Source organism: Rhamphochromis sp. 'chilingali' (assembly GCF_963969265.1).
Source record: "Rhamphochromis sp. 'chilingali' genome assembly, chromosome: 22".
NCBI lineage: Eukaryota > Metazoa > Chordata > Actinopteri > Cichliformes > Cichlidae > Rhamphochromis > Rhamphochromis sp. 'chilingali'.
The window spans coordinates 2,787,301-2,814,540 of NC_137950.1; the positions used below are offsets into that span (position 1 = coordinate 2,787,301).

Genomic DNA, 27,240 nt, shown 5'->3' on the forward strand with positions numbered 1-27,240 from the left:
TAGAGCTAAGTTTCCCATCAGGATATCACAGTAGATACTGAGACAAGAGTGGGTAGGTAAGAGCAATTCAATGTGTAATTCAATGTCTAATAGTTAGGGTTTTATAAATACAGTCATTTACTATTCCTTAAGTAACTAGTGAGAGGTTTCTCATTGTTTTTAAATGCAAATTTTTAAAGTAAAGTCAAGGAGACTGTCTTTGATTTCATTCATAACTTATTGGAAAGGATTTGCATGTGCAGAGTATTTTCATGTACTTTCTTTAAGATTAAGTACTTACCGTTTTAGTTGATTCTTCTATTTTAATGTGTGTTTTGTTGACTTGTTTATGTAAAAGTCACTCTTCAGCTGAAAGGTTAAAATGTTTCTCTTCTACAAGATTATCATCAGTTCTAAGAACACCAGCCAAAGAGATTTTCTGTGACGAAATGATGTTTCTGGCTTTAATTAGTACAGCCTGTATTAGTAATGTCATCTATTCTTTACAGGCTATGCTAATCTATGCCAGAATCACCAATGCGATGGATGGTGAGGCTATAATACTGTTCAAAGATTTCTCAGTGTTTGTCAGCTTTTGTGGAAATGCAGTGCTGTCTTGCGTATTTAATACTAAGGACAATCAAAATGTATCTAGAGAAGGTTTGCTCTAATTTTATAGTCAACATATACAAGGTGACTCGCAGTTTGTATGCGGCAAAAAGTGTCAAAATCTAAAAAGGATGCCAGGAATGCTTTGGAAGAGAGGGGTTGCTTTTTCATGTAATTTGGGTTGCGAAAAGCAAAAGGATTTAAACGTAAATGTATAGTAAATGTGAATACATACATTTAATATGTCACTTGTTCTTTTCACGTTCAACTGAGTATCGAAAATAAGTAAACAACTCTGTTTTCACAGTTTTTTAAAACTGTGTTATAGAAAAGATGAAATAAGAACTGATGTTACAAACCACCAACCCTCCACACTGTGTTTGCTCACGTAAACAGCAGCTTCGTTTAGTTGGCTTTCAGTGTGGCCGTGTTTGATGCCATTTAATAGTTTATGGATTAGGTCGACCATTGTATGTCGGACGTGTAGCACTAAAATTCAATGTGATGTTTAACTATTTGAACAGGAGAAAGTATGTAGGTATTGCACACTGATCCTGTGCAAGATTACACTCTGACTTTACATTACAGTGTCCTGTTGATAAAATAAGTTCAGGTTTCAGTGAGGCAGGTTAAGAGGATGCTGTGGCAGACAGACAGAGGTCAAACATGATGAAGGATCTTACCTGGTAAGCTGGGGAGTTTGAATTTGTTCTTCTATTAAGAGAACTGTTTTACTGTTTTACTGGGCTCTTGTTGGATTGGTAGCAGGTTCTACATGTCTGCAGTCACTCAGTGAACAAAGGATGGCTGACTATGTTTTTCATACATAAAGAAGCATGTTTAAATTTATACCTCTTATACATCTACTAAGAAGTACTTGCCACTATTCCCTGTGCAATATTTTGGCAGATGTGCAATTACCATCCCTATCCTTAATCACCATAGCCATTCTACCCTTATTTATTATATCCTATTATGATGCCCATGTACAAACTCCCACAGTGTGGGAGTTTATTGTATATTGTTTTCTTTACTTCTGCACCTTTGTAGTCTTGCTACCTAATTTTGCTGTGCATTCAACTGTACAATGACAATAAAAACGTTTTAAGTTCTAAGGCAATTCACTTGTCTCACAACAGCCTTGACTGAATTTATGCTGTCCTCATTACAAGTTTTTGACTGTAATGTATTTTCAACTACATAGCTAACTTGTTATATCCTTTATCAATGCATCCTCTAAGGCACAGATGGTTTGTTGTATTTGGTAGGGTTTAATTGTGAAAAATATGCAAATATTTGTAAAACATAAAAGAAAGCAAATTGTATGTGTATTATTACAGAAGTAAAATAACAATAACTGTAACATATGAGCAGCCTAGAGAAACAGTACTGTACAGACACATTTAATTTGTCTGCAAATAACCATGATCACAGATACAGTACTCAGTCCCAAAAGATAGTCAAAAAGCTAGCAGCTTAGAAATGAAGCCATATTAAGCAAGGATTAAAAGGATTATTGCACTGCGATGCTCGGTCTATGAACCACTGAGCAAAAAGGAAGCTCCTTAGTGACCCCCATGTGTAACCACAGTGATTATTACAGGCTCACATCCTTTGCAATACTGCTATTTACAATGACCACAAGATGGTGCCAAAGGCAGTACCAAAGAAAGAAAAGCTATGGTTCCAATACAGGAATTTCTTTTAGGAAGCTCTTTTCACAGTTTCACACTGGGCTTCTCCGGTCCGCACATTAAAGCAGACTTGAGCAAGAAACTAAACTCTTAATGTATCCATGTGTATGTGTGATTGGGAAAATGCCTTACACATATGCTGTGCATATAGAATAAACAGTTGTGATTATGTGTAAACTAGTGAATGACTTTTAGCAAAACTGCTTTTAGATTTAAGTAGGAGTAGAAAAACGTTGTGCAAGAGCCAATCAAAGCAGCCACCGCTCTAAGTTTATACCTTACTAGTATCTAAATGGATGAGTTATTAAAAAGAATCTGACCATTATAATGTCCTTATGAAGAGAGAAACTATCCAAAGTAACCAGTTTGTAAAGATATTTGTAATGCTTATGACCTTTAGATAATTATTTACTTTGTTACTTTGTACCTCCTTACATGATGTTCGGTGTGACTTAAGGAATTGGGAACAACCAAGTAACCTCGTAACCTCTAAGGCTGAAAAATGAAGCCAACATGAAAGTGCCAATAACACTGGTACCTCTAAAGGTAAATTGAGGGTGATTCCAAAACTGAGGTAATCACAATAGGGCAATCAATTACTTTTCAGACTTTTCTGTGTGATTGACATGTAGCTATTTCCAAACTGCTTGCTAGGACTCACTCTGTAGGTGGGTGGATCGATCTAAACATTGACAATATCGATACCAATGATGTTAATGGTATCAGACTGATATCAGCGCGATTGATATATACTCTTCCCTAAGCTGACTTTATAAGCTGATATGAAATGTTTGTATCTGTATTGGTATAGGCAATACCATCTTTGTATTTATTTGGTATCAGCATCAGAATGTGTAGTATGGCACACCACTACTCATCTCAGTCAACTGGAGTCACTGAACTGGACCTCTCAGTTTGGTTTGTGATATTTGGAGCAATCTAATTGATTTGAGAAATATTATGGCTTGCTATGAGGTACCAACAGTCCAAGACATTTATGTGCTTTGGTGAGTGAATGCTAGTAATTTATTAGTCTGTCACTTTGCACCAGTGATCAGGTGTATCAGTAAATCATATGATTGCACCTTGCTAATGCTGACAAGCTGGACTGGATAGTCTGGATAAAGTAACATGTCTTGGCTGACTGAAATGGTACCTTATTGTCATTTGTAAAAGTATCAGCTGAATTCCTTAATCGTTCATTTTTATGTATTAAAATGATTTATTCTGTTTTTTCTTTCAGATGTGTCATGGTCACAATGAACCTGACCTCCAGCTCTGATCCTGTCTACTTCCTTACCAGCAGATTTCCTGGTATGAGAGACCAGCCAGATACCATCATCAAAGCTGACTCTGCTATCTTAGGTACTATGCACAACTGTAAAGCTGTATAAATTATATGTGTACATGTTAAATGATATTCTATCTGAAAGAACACGTGCAGGGAATAGGAAATTAAAGAAAACAAAAGAATTTAAGATTATGCCTATATTCCTGCAGGACAATGCGTGGAGGAAAAAGAAGACATACGAAGGACAGTCAAAGAACTAAAAAAGCAAAAAATACCAAAATGTAACAGAAAGCCACTTGACTTTAGGCTGGTGACAGAGATAATAATGTAAGGCTGCGAAAAGAATTGTGGCAATCTGAAATGGAAATATGATTTGTAGGCACAATAATTTCAAATCATTGCTTTGTTTTTTCCAAATTAGGTTATTTTATTAGTTGAGAAAATTGATTCACAATAATAATATTCTCCACATTTTCAGGTGGCTCCTACCAGAGTATGGGCAATTCAGCAGATAACAGAACATTAATGCTGCCTCCAGATGAGTTTAATCCATTAGGAGGGCATACAATCTGGCAGGTAACTGTTGTGGCAACAGTTCTACTTTTAACTTTGATCTTATTTGATCTGTTTTAGGGCTTCACTGTATAAATTCCATTGCTTCAGTACCAAGCCATGGAACTCTAACTACCACCAAAAATTCAGCTCATGGGTCTAGGGGCTTGATGGCTCCTGTGAAAGTTTTGCGTACAGTAGATATTCCGGGGCAAACTTTGCATACATGAAAATTTATTTTCATAAAGAGACTTTTTACAAGTATGGTTACATTTTTGTTTTGTTCAGATTGAGATATTATTGCCAAACAAAACTGTTCCACATGTAATATAATGTTAAACTGACAGTGATGCAGGATGACATCTGCAGTGAAAGCACGTCATTTGAACCATTGCTTGACAAGTGAATAGTTTTCTGTATGTTCCTCATTTATCCTAAAGGTGTTATAGGTTTGGAGGAACTATATAGAGTAATAGGTCATTTACTGCACAATGGCTGTTGAGTTTAAGGAAGCAGTTCGTTTTTGATTTTTGCCTACGTCTTCACCTTCAGGTCATCATAATTGTCCTCCTCACTGGATCACTTTCTCTTGTCACTATTGTTGGCAACATCCTAGTGTTGGTGTCGTTCAAGGTAAATAAGGCACTGAAGACAGTGAACAATTACTATCTGCTGAGCCTAGCCTTTGCTGACCTGACCATTGGAACGCTGTCTATGAATCTGTATACCACCTACATCATCATGGACCAGTGGGCCCTGGGACCAGTTGTTTGTGACCTGTGGCTTGCGATAGACTATGTGGCCAGTAATGCCTCTGTCATGAATCTGCTAGTCATCAGCTTTGACAGGTAAGTTGAATTTAAAAAAAAAAATTCAGTAAAGTAAATCTATCTACCAGGGGTGCAACGATCGATATCGTATCGATATTGAACTGTTCGGGTGCTTTCGGTTCGGTACGCATATGTGTCGAACAATACAACATTTTTAATTTATTTTATCAACTTTCCTTCTGACGGTGCTGTCTGTGTTGAGCGCTCAGTGGATCTGCGCTCGACAGTGCAGCCTAGGCGGAGTAGTCGAACGCAGATTCACTGAGCGCAGGGCAAGCTAGCGAGACAGAAGTTAAGCTCTCCTTGCAACATGGCAAATTGAACCTCCCCCACCCTCATTCAGATGTGCCGTTTGGAACTATTTTGGTTTTCATGTGACGTATGACCCTGAAGGTAAGCGCGTCATGGACAAAAGTGAAACAATGTGTCGGATGTGCCACGCAATGCTCAATTACATGGGTGGGAGCTAGTGTGTTAGCACAGTTAGCTCGTTAACGTGTTGGCCGTCCAGCCCCAGGCACGGGGCGATCCGCGGTAACTCGTTAACGGAGATTTGCCGTGTTGTGGCGTTAACGTCATTTCAGATTAACGCTGACAGCACTAGTGGGAACACAACGAATATGACTGCACATTTACTCCGACATCATCCTCGTGCAAAGACAAGTGGAAGCAGACAAAAACAACAAGCACGCATGCTACAAACTTTACCCGAGTCATTTAGACAGCCGTTAGCACAGGATTCTCCTTATGGGGACCTGATATGTTTAATATGCTGCTGAGAATATAGCCCAGAAGAAGCATATAGTATAGCTTTTATTTTGGAAAGAGCCATTTCTCTGTAATAAACTCTTTTCCAAAGATGAGTGATTTCTCCATCAGATAGATTTTTTTTTTTTTATCCCTTTATTGTTTCAGCAACATTAAATTTAAAAACTGTACTTTTGAGTTAAAATATATATTTATAATTTTAATAAATGACAAATTAAAAAGGCATGAACAATTTTTTTTTGTATTGAAAAAATATCGAACCGTGACACCAAAGTATTGAACCGAACCGTGAATTTTGTGTATCGTTGCACCCCTACTATCTACGGTCATGTATTTTGATGTATAAATTTTAATGATTTAAAAATAAATACATAAAACATGTATTGGAATCGCAAACATTTCCATGCTTTATGATTGAAATGTATCCATAGCCATGACAAAGCTTTCATGAGCGTCATGGGTTTGAAAATATCTAATTCTTTTGACTCTGAACAGCTTCAAATAGTTGCCTGCCTTCTTTTTGTATCCTCTTAGGTATTTTTCTGTGACCAGACCACTGACTTACCGGGCCAAGCGAACAACCAAGCGGGCCATGACCATGATTGGATTAGCCTGGTCTATCTCTTTTATTCTGTGGGCCCCAGCCATTCTGTTCTGGCAGTACATCGTGGGTGAGCGGACAGTACAGCCAAACGAGTGCTACATTCAGTTCTTGTCTGAGCCTATAATTACATTTTGTACAGCTATTGCTGCCTTCTACCTGCCAGTAACTATTATGGCAATCCTGTTCTGGAAGATCTATCAGGAGACAGAGAAGCGAGCTAAAGATGTACAGGGTCTCAAGGGATCTGGGTCAGGGAATAACCCAAATCAGGCTCCACATGAAAGGGGTAGTAGTGGAAAAAAAGGTGGAGAAAGTACACCCAACAACCAGAATATCTCAGCAGCTATGCTGCACCAGGTGAGGTCCCAAAACTACAGCAGCTATGGACTAAATCATTTGTCTTCTGAGAAGAACAACGCAAGCCTACCAGGAGGCGTAGAAAGTAGAGGGAAATGCAACATGTTCTGCTTTGAGATTTCATCTCTTCTGCCAGTTCACCATGCATCCAAGAGATTAAATGCCACATCACCACCAGCAGAACAGAGTAGCTGTGACAGCTTTAACAATAACGAGGCCTGGGATTCAGAAGACCAGTCAGGTTCAGAGGCAGAAGTCGATGCAAGATCTTCAAAAGGTTGGACATAGACCTATTTAGTGGTCTTTGTTTTCATAATATATTAATAAATACCCTACTACATGATGTTTAATGTTCATTACATGTCCCTTTTGATGTTTAATATATCTATATAGATGGTAAGAAGTCTAGAAAGGGGAAGGAAAACAAGGAAAAATATCCCCTGTCTACAAACATAAGTCCAAGAGGATCAAATGCAGCAACCTCCTGTTCTGCTGACCTGTCACCTACAGCTATCACCATGAAAGACGCTGCAGTGGCCAAACGCTTTGCCTCCAAGGCCAAGACGGAGATCAGCAAGCGCAAGAACGAAAAAAAGGCAAATGAGAAAAAAGCTGCAAGGACACTTAGCGCCATTCTGTTTGCCTTCATTACAACATGGTTACCATATAATATCATGGTTTTGGTCAATACTTTTTGTCAGGACTGTATCCCTGAAACTCTCTGGGCTCTGGGCTACTGGTTGTGTTATGTTAACAGCACAGTCAACCCCATGTGCTATGCCTTATGCAACAAGACCTTCAGGACAACCTTTAGAGATATTTTAATGTGTCAGTGGAATCAAAGAAAGAACAAGCCTCATTTTTATCAGAGACAGGCTGTGGCATTCCATAAGAAAGACCCCATGTAGAGTGTGGATCTTTGTTTAAAGCTGCACTTTCTAATCCACAATCAGAGTTGGATGCCTTAACTTTAATGGAAGCATAATTAATTGAAATTCACCCTCACAAATATTTTTGTGTTCTATTAATTTATGTGTAGTTATTATTGTAGGGTTTTTACATTACAATATAAAGCCCCTTGAGGCAACTGTTGCTGTGATTTGGTGCTATATATAAATACAGTTAATTTGAATGTTATTGTATTCTTGCTTTTTTACCAAGCTACTGTAGTAGAAAAACCTATCGTCCAAAATATTGTATCTTCATTGCTTCATTTGGAATGGATAATTATCTTCCACAGATACTCCAAATAATCACGTTTCATGTATTTAGCGTCATATCCATAAAAAAAACTGGTCACCAGATATTACATAGTAATACAGATGAATCACTAGAATATATCACCTTCAGTGTTTTTGGTGGGTGTATCTTTACATTGCCCACATGTCCAAATAACTCATGGATTAAACAGTTTCTCCACCCTGAGGCCAAATAATCAGTTTCAGTGAAAAAACAACTCTCAGTTTAACTTAAAAAAAATTAAATAAAAATAAAATCTTCAGAAACTTGAATATTTGCAAAGTTTGAGCCCATAAAATGACTTTGTGTAAAATCTCTGACCTTCACTTTCACACTTACTTTATGACACACTGTACTGGTCTTAATAACTACGATGTTCAAGTAGATTAATTTTAGTTTCATTTATGAAATGACAATCTTGAAGGATTTATAATTTCCTGGATTCAATTCAAATAATAATGTGTAATAATACAGAATGATACAGGGAATAAGTATTGAGCATGCTTACTGAAATTTATATAATACTTAGTACAACTAGCTGCTTGCATTGCTTGGGTGTGATCTTTGATCCATTTTTTCACGCAAACTGTCTTCAAATCTTAAAGGTTTCAGAGTGTGAACTTGGATTTTTAGTTCTTTCCAAAGATTTATAAATGGATTCAAGGCGGGGCCATTTCACAAGATGCATTTTCTTTCTCCAATTGAGAATTTTCTTTCTGTGTGTTTGGGAATTGTCTTGCATTGTCTACCCTTGTTTTACATGCAGCATCATGGCTGATGGCAACAGGTCAAGGATGTCTTGGTACATCACTCCATTTATCCTCCCTTTAGTTATATGAAGTCTGCCAAGTTTGAGCATGACCACATGCTACAAAAAACAATCCCCACCATAGTGTTTCCACCTCCAAACTTGGTTGGTATGGTGTTTTTGAGGTGCCATTTCTCCTCCTCCTCCACAATGTGTGCAGTGAGATCAAGAGAGTTTAATTTTGGTCTCATTTGACAAGACTATGTTCACCCAGTAGATCATTGGCTTGTCTAAATGTTTTGCAGAAAACTTTAAGTGACCCGCAAATTTATTTATCAGCAATTTATTTATTGGAGTGAGCTGAAAAATCCTTCAGTAGTCCTCAAGGATTTGTTATTTGTAAGGTTACAGTAACCTTTAAGAACACTGTAAATGTTATAAAAATAAACAGGTTTTTACCACTACTATTTCACAAAGGCTTAAAAAAGGAATGTCCACAATTTAGACTATTTTAATGTGGGATATTTTATTAAAGCAATTTAGCAGAAGCAAAGCAAAAGCACAACCAAAAAATAATGATCACATAATCAAATCATATTTAATTATACTTATCCAATTAATCTAACCTGAGTTAATGCTCATTTCTAATACTAATCTGGAAAGGAGAGCTGTTGAAGAGAGAATGGGTATGCATTGGCTAGAAATGGGAATTGATAAGAATAAAGCACTTCAATGCGAGTAAAGATTCCAAGGAATTGGACTCCTGGGAACCTCGATACCCATCCCTAGCCTTGGCCATGATGCCCTTATCTCTCATCCATTTTGATATCATCTAATAGGAAAGTAGCTCCCTTTGGAAATTCAGTCCCCTAGGAATAAGGTAAAAATCCAGATCTTCTTGAAGTTATAATCCACAGGACCACAGTAGACATCCTTGAAAGTTGTAATCCAGAAGAAAAAAAAGGAAATTCAAGTCTTCTTGAATTTATAACCTAAAATGTACAAAAAATCTAAAACCAATTTTTGGGTCCACCGATGAACCTTGAAATACAATGTTTTGCTCATCCCCAGAAGACCGAGAAGAACAACCTCAAATGTTCCTACAAGCCTTCTTTTTATAAAGGCAAGGCAAGTTTTTTTGTATAGCACAATTCAATGGATGGGGCCTTCAGCTGTAAAGCCACATATTCAAAAGCCTGAAAACTTCCAGGAGATAGCTGCTTACATTGAAATGATTCATTAATAAGACAGCAACCCCTCCTCCTCTCCTGCTCACCCTGGCCTCACTGATAAAACTGTAGTTAGGAGGGGTCGTCTCGATGAGAACAGCTCCACTGTTACTTTGGTCCAACCAAGTTTCAGTTAAAAACATAAAATCAAGGCTGTGCTCAGTGATTAAATCATTAATTAAAAATGTTTTCCCAGCTAAAGATCTAACGTTTAATAAAGCCAACTTAAGTGTTTTAGAGGTATTACTTGTCCCCTCGTGTTTGGGAGCAGTCTGTGGCACACAAGGTATGTTTACTATGTTTAAAGATCTTTGAGAGTGCAGCTCTCTGTGTTTTGACCAGGCCACATGTCTCCTTCTGTCACCTGAAAGTACAGAGATTTTAAAACCTTCTAGTAAACAGGGTCCCAGCTTCTCCTGGGAAAAGTCGCCACTGCCATAATCCTCGCAGCCCGGACCCTCCACACATCACACAGCGGAGACAGGGCATGAAGGTGGTAAGGAGGAACTAAGGGGGGCAAGGCTGGGCAATGTAACTTCGATTGCTCTGTTGAGGGTTAGGGTTAGGGCGAACCTTTGGCCGCTCTGGTGGGGGGTTTATGGGGGACAAAAAGGGATTGGGCCGGGGGTTAGATCTGAGCCCAGCACTGACCCGCTCCATCATCTCCTCAGTGAATAAAACAATGATGTATTGAATTTTTTGGAAACAAGACAAACAACAACAAATTAGCAGAGCCAAATACAAACAGAAGGGAAAAAAACACAGGCACATAAGTTACAAATATCAATATCTGGGTCAAAATATGTACAGTATTCCACATTTAAAGTCAAGGGAAAAAAATACAGACATTAATTATCACGAGGTAGGGGATCAAACAAAGCCCGACATATCCTATAGCACACAATTGCCCTTTATTGCCCTTCACAATTGCCCTTTATAATGGCCTCCACCCCCCTTTTATACTCATTTGCTCATATAGAATAGAATAGAATAGAATAGAATAGAATTCAACTTTATTGTCATTGCACATGCACAGGTACAGGGCAACGAAATGCAGTTTGCGTCCATCCAGAAGTGCTTTAGTGATATAGATATATTACAATATATATTAGCAATAATATAGATATGTAAGTATATTACAGAAATGGGTCTATTATGGTATGTTATAATGTACACGGTATGAAGTATGTTGTGAATATTCTATAACTATAAGTATGTACAGGCTGTAGTGAGTACAAGCTATGTACAGGCTATGAACAGGATATAAATATGAAAAACTATACAGAATATGAAATAAATAACTTTACAGAATCTGAGATATACAGCTATACAGAAATGGGAACTATGCAAGTTGTAAACAGTTGTAGGATTAAAGATTATCGACTGTACAGAATGATTATTTACACAGAGCTATACAGTAGTGCAGTTAAGATAAGTGAGGGTGTAGATAGTTTCTACAGAGGCTATATAAAGTGCTAGTGAGCAAATATGAGCAAATTATAAAACAATTGTATGATATGATGCCAACATTCTTCAGATATAAGGTCCCCCTATTTCAGTGTTGGGAAGCTTACTTTTAACATGTATTCCACTACGGATTACAGAATACATGCCCCAAAATGTAGTTTATAACGTATTCTGTTAAGTTACTTAATGTGAGTAACGTGTTCTGAATACTTTGGATTACCTGATATATTGTCCAGCTTTTTACAACAACATGAATGTACTATCGCTGTGTGATTTACTACTATTACCAATGTTAGCTCGGTAACATTGTTACCGAGCTAACATTGTTAGCTGGTGTTGGCTGAGGTTAGTTCATAGACTGTAGACTGTTAGACTTGATTAACAATTTGCAGCTAGCATTAACAACCTCCTAGCTGCAAATAATCATGTGCAGTTCTGAAAGCAATACCAACTAGATTTTTAAATCTTAATATAAAACTAGAAAGCGAAAATTTCTGAAGAAATTTTAAGTGTGCCTATGCCGCCGCTAATCAGTGTAGTTTGCCATTCAAACGGCTACAGAGAGCAAAACTCAGCAGAGCAGCCATTCTCCACCATGAACTATGGTAAAACCAAACACCGCTCGTTTGCTTCAGTGCAAACATACTGTCATAAATTATGCTTAAATAGACATGAAAATAAGAATAAGAATTAAAAGTTAAAAATTAAAAGTGCTAAATAGATAGGTATATACATGATATATACATGAGTGCAGGTGGTGATCAGTGCCAAACATGGAATGATGCAGTCAACACAGCGTAGGGTCATGTGTTAGGGGTGAGAACAGTCATAAGGTTATTGTTCATGTGTCCAACAGCAGAGGGGAAGAAACTGTTCTTATGGCGAGAGGTTCTGGTGCGAATGGACCGGAGCCTCCTGCCTCCAGTTTCAAACTCCAGTTTCCAGCAATGGCGGCTGCTACTAAGTTTTAAAATTACTCTTACTAATCTTTCTGGGTCACAAAATAAACTTTTAACATATTTTCAGGCGAGAAAGTAGCTGTGTAAACATCAAATATCTGCTCGGTTTATCAAGATATCGCATATTTGCCAAAGTGCTTCGACGTTTTCGGAGACGTCTGCTACCCACCAGCTCGACAGCTAGCCGGGAGCTCGAGGGTTACTGATGCGGCCGAGAACGGCACAACTCCTGGCACATCATTTTCAGACCATCGCGGACTTTCGCTACTCGGGTTAAATGTAATATATAATTCACTTAGACAACCTACAGATGTTATTGTTGGGCTTTTTTCAGTGTTTTGTTTGTTCGTGAGTAAATCGGTTTGGCTGAGATTAAAGTTATTAGATTAGATTAGATAAAATAAAACTTTATTAATCTCCCTCCTCCTTGGTTTTTACACAGCTGACTAAACGTCAAACAGAAACCTGATTAAACATAAGTATGAGACAGTCGAGAATTTACGCCAATGTCCTGTTATATTTTAGATAGCAAGGAGCAGACAGCTGAGTTTATTAAACTCCACCGAGACAGCGGCGACGCTAATCTGAAGGCTAGACCGTCCAATTTCACGGCCGTTTACTTCCGGCTTACCCGACCTCCTCAGGAGGATGCAGCCCATGAATTTGGACACGACCAGTGTAACTGACTGTAAAAAGTCAGCACAACGAAAATATACATAACGTCTTACCTGACATTCAGTTCACCGGACACTCGTACCGGCGGCGTGAGAGGGAGGGTGAGGGGGGTGAAACCAGACAGAGAACCACTCTCGGTGTAAGCCAGGGCCAGTCGCTTGGCGGCCGCCTGGCATCTCTCTTTTTCCCCATCTCCTTTCTGTCATACACCGCTGCCCTCCGTTGTAGCTCCGCGTTAGCCACCACCAAACAACCGAGTTATTTTTTCCACATCGAACAGCATCTGGACAATCCACCACCTTTCACTGTTTTTACCGTTACTAAAATGAATAAATGAATCACCAGCCCATATAAATGAAAAATAAATCCAGCAGCCAACCAAGAGTCATCAAGAAAGACTAGGGGATGGAACGAGAGCGTGAGCCGGCCTATGTGTGAGCCAGCCCGGCCTGGGTGTCACACAAGCCGCGCTAGCCAGCTAGCCGGCTAGCTGCCATGCGGCGCTAGCAGTAACATCGTGAGAGATATGGGACTTCTTGATAAAATATGGGACTTCTTGATAAAACGAGCAGATATTTGAAGTTTACACACCTACATTCTCGCCTGAAAACCGGTCGATCAGCGGCCGCCTCGCATGTTTCTTTCCCCACATACGAGGGGAAAGAGACACATACCGGTGGCTGGCTAGCTAGCTAGCTCCGCGTTAGCCACCACCAAACAACTCAGTTAGTTTTTCCTCATCGACCAGCATCATCGGCCCATATAAACGAAAAATAAGTCCAGCTAAGACAAAGACTGTTTGCGGAGCGATCGGGGATGAAAGGAGTTAGAGACGCCTCACTGAAAGCCAAGCCTGGGTGCTTTTGAGTGAAGCAGCGCTAGCCGGCTAGCTAGCCGCGCTAGCTAGCCAACATCGTGAAAAATCTGTTGCCAATATGGGATGTTTTGACAAAACGAGCAGATATTTGATGTTTACACACCTACATTCTCACCTGAAAATATCTTAAAAGTTTACTTTGTGACCTAGAAACACGAATAAGAGGAATATATTAAACGAAGTGGCAGCCGCCATTGTTTGACTGGGTAGAGGCATGCTATGAATTGTGGGATATGCAGTTTTCCATCAAGCATACACCCTTGCCGTTACCGTAACTATTCAATGCTTCGCGCAACCTTAAGAATTCCAATGGTTCCTGAAAGCACCGACGCTGTGCGCGCCGTTGATATTGTTGTCATTATGGTAATCCAAATACGGGGACATACCACTAGAGTGAGCCAACACACCACAAATTAAGTTTCACTTACCGGTAAGTTTCATTTTCCTTCCCATTCATTTCAATGGGCAAAAACTTGCATTAAAATATTCATATTTAAAAAACTATAGAAGTAATAAACACCAAAAGTCATAGCACACTATTCCTGATCCAGCCGCACAAAATGATATAACATATATACGCGCGAAAATTTCAGGCTGAAAAAGGAAAATAATAATAATAAGAATAATAAGAATAATAAATCCGAGCAATAGTAATAAGTGTGCCTTTTGGCATAGGCACACTTAATGAGTAACAGGGTGGACATTAGGCAAGGCTGCGCTCTTTGCAGTGATCTCGTATTGAAAACTATTTCTGTATCAGTAATATGTTTACTTTCTGACATGGTCCTGGGTCACTGACCCAGTATTTAGTATTCTATGTGCCTCTCTTGTCTTTGGTCTCTGTGTTTCTGTCTCCCCTGTCAGCTTTATCCCCTAGTCAACTCTGCAGCTCAGTGTTATGTTTCCTGTTTTACTTTGAAGGTCTGTGTCCTAGGTGAATGTATTGAATTTTGCTTCCCTTTGGTCACATCATGTCTGATTTGTCCCAGCTGTGCTGTCCTCCTGTGTCTCATTCCCCTCGTTATTCCCCAGTGTATTTAAGTCTTGTGTTTCTCTGTGTCAGTGTTGTGTCCTCCCTCATGCTGTGTGTTCCTCTTGGAGACGTTTAGTTTATATTTTCCAGTTTACTTTAGTTCTGCATCTTTTCCATGTGTCAGCAATAAAGCTGCATTTTGAGTTATTCCCGTGTGTTGTGAGTTCTGCATTTACGGTCCTCTTCCTGCCTGCACACAGCTGAATCAAGACAAAGGACACGACCACAAAATTGACTCAGTAGACTCACATTTTGCCTGGAGGAGGAATGGTTAGAGCAACTAGGGAATTTCTACCGGAGGATAATCCATGCTGCGGATCCCTACAAGAAGCAACTGGAGGTAGTGATGGTGAGATGAAGCCTCATGATGAACTGAAGCTTCCCATCCAACTGGTCGACTCATGGTTCGAAGCATTGTGATGATTCATTTGCTCTACTGCGTCATCAAGTGGACAATTCAAGTGAAACGGGCTCAATGATTATAGTGATGTGATGTGTAAACCGCTAAACTGAATAAATAAATTGTTTTTCATGGTTATTTATCCTGAATATTGTCTCAGTATGTCTGATACAAAAGAGAAAGTGGAAACTATCAGTACACAGTTTTTGGGATGATTGTGTAACTGCGTAATCATGCTTATGTACATCTCAATAATGACACAAACTAGTGTGTGGCACTTCAAGTTGAATGAATAAAGGAATTACTATTGTTCATGACACCAATAACTGAACTCTAAATATTAGTTATATTTAATACTATACTAATTTTATATTATATTAATTTAATTAATGTTTGTGTATAATAAATTGGCAGCTTAACACAGGAATGTACATGGAAACAAAAAGGGAGGGAGTTGTGATGTGAATGTGCTTGTGACTTTATAACAGTGCTCATGACACTAGGGTAAAGTTTTCATTTGTTTTTATTCAAAAATAGCAGCTTTTCCACAGTGCTGGGCTTTAGACGGTTCCTCTTTTTTGAGAGGATTTCTCCTGCTTTTGAAAATATCCTCTCACAGGGCACAGATGAAGCAGGGGTTGCAAGAAAAACCACAGCAAGTTTATACAAGTTTGGATAAAGAAATTTGTGTCCAGTACTCCAGTAGCTATGTAACACGTACGTAATCCAATTCCACAACACGATGTGATGGGGGAATCAGCTGTGTTTTGCTGCCCATTTTATTTCGAATCTGGCGCGAACCGGTGAACCAGTTCCCGAATCAGTCACGTGGTACGGACTGCCCGCGAGGCCTCGAACGTCACTGCATACGTAATCAACGCAAGCCTCGATACGCGCTTCAGAAAAACGCCCCCGCGATTACCCAACGCGCGATTCGAAGCTTCGACACACAGGACACATCACTAACTGGAGGTAGTGTTTGTTGATCACTTCCTGTCATCCACTACGTGTCCCGTCAGTTTCTTGGACATTAAAGCACTAAAACAAATAATCATGGACTTGAGAGCAAGCCTCTGTTTTGAACTGTTTGGCATGGGTGGCCCAGGAAAGGAGGACTCAGCCACCCTTCTAAAAACCCTCGCAGCTTAGTTTGCTCAGTCATTAGCTTTGCTGTTAGTTCAGCCTGTAGCTCAGTCCGCTGCCCGGCAGCCATCAGCTCAGTCCGCTGCCCGGCAGCCATCAGCTCAGTCACCTACTGAGGTTACAGTTCAGCCTTCTTCCCAACCACCAGCTCCACTACCACAATTGTCACTGCAGTCACCTGCTCAGGCTCCAGTTCAGTCTCCTGTTCCGTCCCCTGAAGCGTGGCCTCCTGCTAACTTGCCCCTACTCAGTCCCCACTAGTTCAGTTTCCTGCTCAGTCGCCCTTAGCTCAGCCATCTCCCCAGTGTGCAGCTTAACCATTAACACAGCCCCTAGCTCAGTCATCTACTCCACCATCTGCTCCACTCTCACCTCAACCATCACTTTGGTTATCAGCTCAGTCTCCTGCTCTGCTCCCTGTAGCTCAGGTACCAGCAGCAGAGCCAGCAACTCAGTTAAACATCCGGTTGTTAGCTCACCCACCAATTCTGTTTGTCACTCCACCAGGGGTCCCAATATCTACTGGCCCAGCTTCTGCTCCTGCTGGAGGCTCGAGTGAGCCAATCCAGCACTCCGCGGCTCCCATGCCACTCCCATGTCTGTCTCCGCTGGCAGTTCAAGAAAACTGTTTCAGCCGTCTGCCTCTGCTGGAGGGTCGAAGGGGCCCGTTCAGCCGCCTTCAGCCTCCGCTGGAGGGTCTGAGCGGCCCGTCCAGCCTTCGCTGTCGCCTGCAGTGTCACCACCTGCGGCTTCCACGGCGTCGCCTGCAGTGCTGTCAACGCCTGGTCCTGCCTCTTCTGGTCCTGCGGTAGCCACGCTGCCGCTTTATCCAGGCCGCTGACTGGACTTCTTCGCTGGCGTGGTTGGCCGCCTGAACTGTTTTCACGACGCCCCTACAATCCACATGGGCGGCTTCCGGAACTTCTTTGTGAGGGACTCTTGTGCCATCGACCTCCGGGTCGGCCTCCTGAATTGTTTTTTTTTTTTTTTTTTAACTATTTCCTGAGTTCCAGTGCCTTTGAGGGACCTTTTGTTTTGGACTTGGTTGCTTGCAAACAGAGTTTGCATTGCATGGTCAGAGCTTATTGAGTGTTCTGTTTAGGTTTCCGGCAATGCGAAGAATTACCAGTATTCCATATGAAACAGGAAAACACTGCCATATAATCCATGTATTTCTTCTGGGTGAAAGGGAGTCATTCCTTCCAACTGTTGCCAAAGGGCTTGCTCATAGGGGGTCATGTGAGCAAGCCCTTTCGCTATGAAGTGCCTTGAGGTGACTGTTGTGATTTGGCACTGTATAAATAAAATTGAATTGAATTTATTATAACAAAGTAACTGTATTCTAATTATCACTTATTTAAGCGGTATCTGTAATGGAATACAGTTACTCATAATATTATTTTAAATACGTAACGCCAGTACATGTATTCCCCAACACCGCCTTATTTTAAGTCATACTCTATTGATTCTCTCTCTCTGACTTTTGATATATATGATTTAAATTCAAACATTACAATTATTAAATAAAAATTTCTTTTTTCCCATTTTGTACTTTACCTTGAGCTATCATTAACTCTATCACATATGAATATTCAATTGAATATTAACACATTATCCTTCATGTCTAATTTAGTTTACATGTTTTATTTCAACAGGATTTATCATTAGCTGAATCTCTTGTCAATATCTTGACTGTATGATTCCAACATGATCTCAATACTCATTCTCTTCATGATTCTGATTTTGTCTATCACAATATAATCATAACTTTTTATGAAATCATATGACATTCTGTGAACATTTGGTTAGTGATTCTGACCAAGCACTAAAAGCTTCAGATAAGATCTAGGGGTCCATGTTTACATTCTCCATGGGCACAAACCATCCAATCACAGAAGTACACACACACTGGATGTCAACTACTTTTACCCTCTAATCTGGTCCAAAATGCTGCTACATGACTTTTAACCAGAACTCGTAAAAGAGAACACATAACTCCCATGCTCGCTTCACTCCATTGGATGTGAAAATTACTTAAAATTTTCCAAAGTATCACGTGTCTACCACTGTTATTCTTGTTGTTGAGTATTTTTGATGAACTCTGTTTTTCCGACTGTCACTGTGTGGTGCTTTTGATTGATTGATTGATTGATTGATTGATTGATTGATCATACTTTATTCATCCCGAGGGAAATTGGGTTAAGGTTGCCAGCCGTGCCAGCGCCGTTTTGGGTAACATGTTGAGCCAAGAGAAATGTGTTCTTTTACTGATATGAGATTTTTTAATTTTTAATATTTAATAGGAAGAGCTGCAGCAAGTTGCACATATGTGGAACACCCACATAATACGCAGAAGCAGAAATGCAGTTGCTCCAAGTGGACGTCCGATTCTCATGTACACCATCCCTCATCTCTTTGGAGGACAGGATCATCTGAAAGAGGTTTCTCGGGAGGCAGTGGATGCTTGTAAGCAAGAATGTCAACAGAGAGGACCTTATACCTGTGATGAAACCGTTTTCAGCTTGTGTTGCCTTATAATGTCAGAGAACTTCTTACTTCCACCAAGCACAGCAGATGAATCCATTGAACTGTATCTCTTCCTGAGAGCCTATATACTGAAGGACTTATAAACCTAAATATAATTGGGCTTTGGGAATTTTTACGCATATATTTTTGGGTACAATGTTTTATTTGTGCAATAAACAATAGAAAAGACATTCATTATTATTTTGTTTGGATTTTCGGTTGAAGATAGTAGCAAGCAAGCATGTCTAAATATATTTAACCAAATCTGTGTACTCCAACCTTTTGGCATTTCCAATTATTTTTTAACGGAATTTCTATTATATCTGATTTCTGTTTTAAGACTGTCAAAAAAACATTTTTTAAACTGCTGATCCTATACATTATCATTCATGAAATATTGTTTTCAATTTTACTGAACACATTGTGCAACTGCTATTCATCCACGAACAGTTTCTTGTAAACTGGTAAATGTAAAAATTCTGCATTATTTAATAATTAACAGACACTGTTAGATGTTAACCTCCCTTTTATTTGTGTTCAAGGAGAAGAAAACACGGACTCTTGATAAACACTACAAAACTTAACTTATGTGCCAATTTTCTGTCTTTTATTCCAGTCAACTATTGCATCAAACACATTGCCTTCCAAAGTTATTCCCTTAAAATATGTTCTAAACAAATGACTGGTGGAAAGGTAAAAAAAATATACTTGAAAATAATTGAACTGAATTATTACTAAACAAAACATCCCCTCTATAGCAGACATTTTGTATCCTACAAAACTGCACCACAGACCTGTGGAAAAGGACCTTGACACATGATAAGAACTAATAATCAGCATAGTTCACCTCTTGCTGCTAACCATATGAACTTATTAAACATAATTAGTTAACATTTAAACTAGTAAAACTTTTAAGTATGAAAATTTAAACTGAAATTTACATTTTTCATGGTGGAAACAAATTGATGTTATCCACAATTTTTGAAAATAAATTCAAATATGAAATAAAACACTTCCCTGAAATTTAAGCTCTTTCTTTTTTTATACAATGATGTGTTCCCTGTTTTTGGGTTTAACAAACTTTAGAGCTTCATAGCCAGTCATTGTTAGTGCAAACCTTTCATTCTTTGGTTTAAACATGATGGACTTTAATCAAGCTATGCTGAACTCATAAGAGCTTTTAGCAGCCAAAACATTGTCCAGTTCATTTCGTAGTTCTGGGTAGGACGTGTATGTCCATGGTAGTTCCAGAAGAGGGCCGCATGTGTGTGCCACAGGTCGTCGTGCCAGTCCATCCACAGGCGTGAACAGTACCTCAACCTTGTCAACACAGATGACATCTGACCCAGTAAGAAACCTGAACATCCTTCTGAGCCCTGTATCATCAAGTCCTCTGATGTACTGGTGCAGAAATCTGAAGCTCTGCTTCTCTGCTTGAGTGGTGGGAGAGGCAGTAAGCAACTTCAAAAGCTTTCTCGTTTTTGGCTTTTTATCCTCATACATTTGTAGGACATCTTGTGGGCTTTGAAAAGCTTCTTTTAGGAAGTAGCTTGCAACTAAGGACATTTTCTCTGCGGCATATGCTGGTTTTTGGATTAATTGTTTGTGTGCGACTTTCAGAAGAAGGCCTTTTAAGTTCTCTTTGGTTGGAAGCACTGATACATCCAGGCGATCCATGAGATCCAGCACTTCATCCCTGTCTTCATCTGAAAGATCTTCTTTTAGTGCCCTTGTTATCAGATCCCTATCTGATTGACTTAGGTAAAAGAGAAGACTTTCAAACAGCAGATCATCTGATACTTGATTCTCACCGAAGATGAGTGCCACTGTGAAAACAGGAGCAAGGCGACAAGGGAAATATCCATGGTCTTGAAATCCCTTCAGTAAAATTCTACCCATGGATTTCCACTCTTCTTCTTGCCATTTAGGAGACAGTGATGGCACTCTGAACTCCTCTCCTTCAGCTGTGTTGTCCACAAACTCTGACCAAAATGCAGCATACACATCTCTTGATACACCGTCTGCATCAGCTCCTTTTTCATCAATGTAGGTGTATTTTAGAGGGTGTATGAGGAGTGCTGGATCTTTGAACTGGCTGATCATCTCCTCCAGAATAGTAACCCTGTGAAGTTTGGTGGTAACACAGACAACATCATATGATCCTGCAGAGCTTATTGCTTCATTGCTTATAGATGTATCTGGACTACTGACTGCTGTGTTTGTTGGAGGAAGTGTAATGGATGTGATGACCAGATCATCTTCCTCAAACTGCAGGAATGGTTCATCTATTACAGTGTCATCAAGTTGACAAGGCAGAGGCTCTCCAAGGTAGGGTCCAATCATTACCTCAGATGTGTCTAATAATACATCTTCATCAGCATTCCTAGATTCTGATGATGAGATCACAACAGTGTGAGAAGCTTCTTCATCTCCATTTTCATCATTGGAAAATCTTCTTGTGCACAAGTAAAATCTCAACATTCCCATTTTAAGTGCTGAATAGAGTTCTCCAACTGTGACATCTTCATCAAATACGGCCTCTTCCTGATAGTCTAATATGTCATGACTGAACACCTCCCATCTTCCAAATTTGCTTTTTCCACTTGGAAAGAAAAGATCTTTAGCATACTGTAATATGTCAGCTTTTTTGGAGTCTTTGGGCACATCAAAGGTCCTTGTTCCTCCTCCTCCTCTGCGCTTTCTCACTTGCTTACCTTCATGGATCCACCCTAACTCAATTTTTCGAGTCTTTTTCTCAGCCCATTTGTTGTTTTTTGCATATGTTCTTTTTCTCTTAGAAACAAATGCCTCCTCATGATCAGGTTTCTTCTCATTTTCATTGATTCCCATCTTTTCCTTTAATTTTTCGAGCAATGAGTTTTTTCTTGATTCCTTAGTACTTGCACCACTGTTTTCCAAGCAGAACCGTCTGGCAGCTATCCGGTCACCATATGTTGGGATGTAACCAGACAGGGTCTTGTCATCCATGAAATCAATCACTGTGACATCAATCTGTAATAACAGAGATATTTATTACTATACAGAAGTACAAGGTATACCTGCTGCCACACCACATGAGGTACCTCACTAAAAAATGTATGTACATTTAACATGTGTTTTGATAATTGTCTGTTATTATTTTAGTGGCAGGCATCAATATTTAGCATTTATTCTTTTCCTCTCTCTATGCCAGCAACATTAATGAGATTCTCTAACATGTTATTAATAGAAATATTACAGTATATACAACGCCCACCTTTGAAAAAGTAAATTAGTATTCACGTATCTTTCAGTTGCACAGAGCACAAAGGGTTGAACTCACTGTTTTTTTTTAATTGAAGCCAAATATCAATATAAACAAAGTTTAATTCATTTGTTTTTAGATAAACAAGGAAACATTGTGCATCACATAATATAGCGATATATTTAAGAAACCTGGAATCTGCATACGGGTTAAGTAGTAACATGTGGTCATACAACGACCCAGTTTTATACAGCGGGTTAATTTGTTTTACATTCTCCATTCCATATAGATCCACACCAATGCAGCCTACCGTTACGTCCTTACGCAGTCAAAGCGAGAGAAGCGAAAACCGCTGTGGTTGCTAACTTAGCAATATGTCACATTTTTAGACGCTGTAACTTCGTAAAAAGCGAGTTTTACAAGTTTCCCCCTCAAGAGAGCGCTTAAGTGTTCTTGTAGCATTCGTAAGAGACAGTCCTCAGGTACACCACGATTCCGAAGAAATCTCAGAAGTGGGCTATCAGTGTTTGTGTCCATGTTGAAAGCAGGGCATTCAAAGTTAAGTGCCAGTTCTGAAGAGCGTGAGCTCTCCACAACTACCATGGATTTGGGTTTCCGAACGCAACACGTTTTACGTTCTTACAATAAAAAATGTTATTGTAATGGTATTTTTTTTACGTTCGTACAATATAATATTCATATTGTACGAACGTGATAATTATGTATATTGTAATAACGTGATATTATGTTGTTCAAACGTGAAAAGTATATTGTACAAACATGATAGTATATTGTACAAACAGGAAAAGTATCTTGTTAGAACAATAAACTTTTCACGTTATAACGTGATACACTTGTATTTTTCTTTTGCCTGGGTGGCAGCTCTACGCTTCTGTAGTATGACCCTGATTTTATTGATTTTATTGTTCTTAATCTATTGTGCTCATTTTATTGTTTTTAATTCTAATTATCATTGCATACTTTTTATTTTGTGCTAATTGTATTATTTTAAGTTTTTATTTATTTTATTTATTTATTTTGAGTAAATCTCTCTCTCCTTTTTTAAACTTATTCATGTATCATTTGTGGCATGCCAAGTGTACAGCACTTTGTGTTCAGCTGTGTTGTTCTGAAAGTGCTATATAAATAAATTGCTTGCTTGCTAAAGATGTTTCACAAAGAAGAGTCATTAAAGAGCCCATGTGTTTCCACTGTGAACAACTCTCTTTGAATGGATAATTCAAGTGCATTTGAGGCTGAAAGTATTCACAGATGCACAGGTTTAAATCTGATTAAGTCCTTTCAGAGTCGTCTCTATTTTCAAGTTTTTCTGTTATAGTAAGTTAAAAGTCTCAGTTCAGCTCATCAACTGAATGAAAGAACCTTTTTTTCTGCCACTACACATTTTAAACACAATCTTCCTTTTCATTTGCAAGCTCTTTTTTACATTGACATTATAGTTAGTGGGGCTAACTGCTATGAGACAATATATTTATATGGTCTGAACCACACAGAATATGATCCATTTCAGCTTATAAACTGTAATCTTATTCAGCTTTGACTATTTCTGACAGATATTTTAATAACTGGTTTTTTTATTAAGAAAAATCTATCCTTCATGTTGGTTTTTAGTTCAAAGACCAACATGAAGGCCCTTATAACCTATCCCCAGCTGCACAGTGTGTGAGCTACCAGCAGCACCTTTATTCTTCCCAGGTCCTGAAAGATTTGTGCCTCCATCCCAGTCTTTCCATTTCTCCCAGTCTACCTCACAAAAAAGCACTCTACTGAGCACACAGTGCCTGCGTCATTCCTTTCAGCAGATGGAGATGAGGGGGAGGGTAACACAGAGTGAGAAAGGGGTGGAAGAAGAGGGAGCCATATGTCTACTCTGCATCAGTGTCAACATCACTGCCACGCGAGCCTTCGTCACCGGAAAACAACAAGGAAGATCGTCACACAGGAGAGCTTAAAAGAACAATCATCAATAGCAGCAGCAGCCGCAGCAGCGGCTCCTCCTTCACCAGACGTGCATCCACAAATTGGGCAAGAAGCTTGAAATTGAGCATCTAAATATTGTCCTAGAAGCTCTTCTAGGCATGACCTGAGGAAGTGGCAGCTAGTCATCGAGCTTTCTTGCTCCATCAACATGGGTAACCAAGAGACAAAGCAAAAGAAAGCAGCAGCAGCATCAAGCAACGGAAGCTACCCATCGCTAGATGAAGGATGGAGAGAGGGAGGAGGGGACGTAAAAAAAGGAGGAAAGAAACTCCATGGTAAACATGGAGGTAAAGGAACAGGCAGTGCAGGAGGAAGGGGAGTGACGGACGGCACAGGACTAAAAAATAAAAATAAATCAGAGTCCAAGTCTTCTGTTTTCTCCATCCGGAAGCGAAAGGGTAACCTTAAAGGAAAAGGAGACGTGTGTTCATCAGTGAAAGGCTCAAAAGAGGATGTTTTAGCATCTCAGCACGATGAGCTGGACAGCACAAAAACACCTGATCTGTCTGCAGATGAGCTGGGGCAGTCGGACACTGAGGCTGCCTTTCCTGAGAAGAGAAAGAAGCAGGGGAAAAGGGATGATGGAGATGAGAGAGACGAGAAGCATGAGATGCAGCAGAAAGCATCGACCGCAAACTCTCCTGCAGAAGATGGAGGGCAGAAGGGAGGGAGCTCAGGATCAGACACTGATATCTACAGTTTCCACTCAGCAGCTGACCATGAGGATTTGCTTGCGGATATCCAGCTCGCTATAAGGCTCCAGCAACAGCAGCATGGGGGGGTTACCTCAATTGTGGAAACACAAGGAGGGGGAGGAAGGAATCTAATTTGGGGGGAAGGAAAGGATAGGAGGAAACAGAGTAATGGGGTAGTTAAATTAACTCCTCCTGAGGTGCTTGACCTGACCCCAGAATTAGAGCTGGGGTCTGATGCCTTGTCATTCCTGGAGGGAGGATCTATTATTGGCTCTGTCAAGCAAAACGAGCCACTTCCCACACAGAATAGCCCCTTCAACGCAGAGGTTATTGAGAAGAATGAGGACAGGCATCTGGAGCTAAAGGGGCAGGGGCAAAGAGAAGCTGCTCTTTGTGTTTCCACAGGCACAAAAGACCAGCATGCTTTGCTTCAGCAGCGCCCTCACACAGATATTTCCATAGCTACTGAAGGGGGGGCAACAGTCTGCCCGGTGACCATGACAACTGTTGGTAACAGTTTCCACGATTTTACATTTGACAGCACTGGGAAAATCACAGGGGAAGAGGAGGGAGCAAGTGCTGAAACCCAGCAGGAGCAGGTGAGGGAGCTTGAGATGGATGCTAATCTCAGTCTTCCACTGCCAGACGACAACCATAGAAGTCCTGAGCCACTAGAGGGACTGAGTTCAAGAACTGTATTTGAAGAAGGTGAGATTCACTTAGGCTCAGGTACCAGCGCTGAGTCTCTTGAGGACTGCTTAAGTGCTGACTCTGAACCCAGCCCCTCTACCAGCACCAAGGCTTCCCCCTCCAACCAGCAGTTTAGGAGGAGCAGCGCCTGCTTTAGCCCACTACTTCCTCAGGAGAGCCCCACATTGGCCAAACGCCTCCTCAAGTCTGCCCACCCCGCCACCTGCTCTAGTCCTGTGGTGAAACCTTACCCTCCCATCTTCCCGTCCTACATCAAAACCACTACAAGACAGCTCAGTTCCCCAGGGCACTCACCATCTCATAGCCCCCTCTCCCCACGCAGAGCTCACCATAACTTTCACAGGTACTGGTTGTTTGCATGGCTGATACTGGTTCTAGAATTTTAAAGCACTGTAATGTCAAAATGATCATATGAGACCTAATTTAAAACGTAACATCTAACAAGATTAGCCTATTTAGCACATACAAAAAACTCAAATCTTAGCCCCACGTGGATTAAAACAGACTATATTCTTTTCGTTTTCATAATTTCTCTTATTTTCAAGAATAATCTCAACATTTTCGCTGTTATTTTCATTGTTTTAGAAACATAGGTTTGTGGCAAAGTGGCACTGAGCAATTTTCTTGTAGTAAAAGGCATTAATAATGAGAGATCTGCTAGACTGTAAGCAAACCACTAGATCAAGGACGTATTTAGTGTTTAAAATAAGTACTGTATACGTCATCAGTATTCTAAAAAAATATATATTTCTAAAGGTGCTATTGACATGAAATTCTCACCAGATGTTGGTAACAACCCATCCAATTCACACATGCAATGAAATCAAACCATAGTTGTGCATAAATTAGGGTATTTATAATAATGAGAAATGACTCAGGAAAAAAAGTATTGAACACACTGAAAACGTTTTAATACTTTGTCATCACTAACAAGGACTTTTGTACAGTTGCATGGAGGAAATTCATTGCTCAAGTGTGATTTCGGCCCACACAAACAGTCTTCAAATTTTGAGTGCTCGATGGGACCCTTCTATGAACTCAGAGCTTTAGTTCTTTTCAGTTGGATTCAGGTCAGCAGGATTCTAGCCATTTTCTTTTCTTTCTCTGAAACGTTTGGTTTTCTTGTTTTCTTCTCTGTCTTGTTGAAATGTGCACCCTCATTTCATCTTCATTATCCTGGTAGATGGCAACAGGTTTTGGTCAAGAATATCTTGGTACATATTTCCATTCATCCTTCCTTAATTATATGAAACGTGCCAGTGTGGTATGCTGAAAAACAGCCCCACACCATGATGTTCCCCCCTCCAAACTTCACTGTTGGTGGTTTTTTGGGGTGATATGCAGCATATTTGACCCTCAAACATGTTGTGTATTATGGCATCTAAAGAGTTCTCCCAGTATTCCACTCGTCTAAATGTTGTTAAGCAAACTTTAAATGTGCTTAAAGATGCTTTTTCTTCAGTAATTGAGTCTTGCATGGTGAGCAATGCCTGTCATGGCAGTTGAGTGCATTGCTTATTGTTTTCTAAAACAATTGCACCTTAGCGCTCCACAAGTGATGCTTGGCACTTGGAGAACTCTTATGATGATTCTTTTCACTCCACTGTCT

The 27,240-nt window shown here is 39.8% G+C and overlaps 2 protein-coding genes across 6 annotated transcripts in view; both read left to right on the plus strand.

Annotated features, from left to right (window-relative positions):
• Positions 1-3,541: 3,541 nt before the first annotated feature.
• On the plus strand, positions 3,542-7,592 carry chrm3b (cholinergic receptor, muscarinic 3b; the record flags this gene model as incomplete). Its single annotated transcript, XM_080872901.1, has 5 exons — positions 3,542-3,647; positions 4,052-4,149; positions 4,678-4,973; positions 6,258-6,961; positions 7,078-7,592. The coding sequence occupies 5 exons, from the start codon at positions 3,542-3,544 to the stop codon at positions 7,590-7,592; spliced, it is 1,719 nt and encodes a 572-aa protein (XP_080729027.1).
• Positions 7,593-24,046: 16,454 nt separating this feature from the next.
• Positions 24,047-27,240, plus strand: part of fmn2b (formin 2b) — an 81,780-nt gene continuing 78,586 nt past the window's right edge. For all 5 annotated transcript variants that reach the window (XM_080872619.1, XM_080872617.1, XM_080872618.1 and 2 more), the window contains exon 1: positions 24,047-25,974. In XM_080872619.1, coding sequence (XP_080728745.1) covers positions 24,374-25,974 — 1,601 coding nt within the window. In that variant the 5' untranslated portion in view covers positions 24,047-24,373. The remainder of the gene's footprint in view (positions 25,975-27,240) is intronic.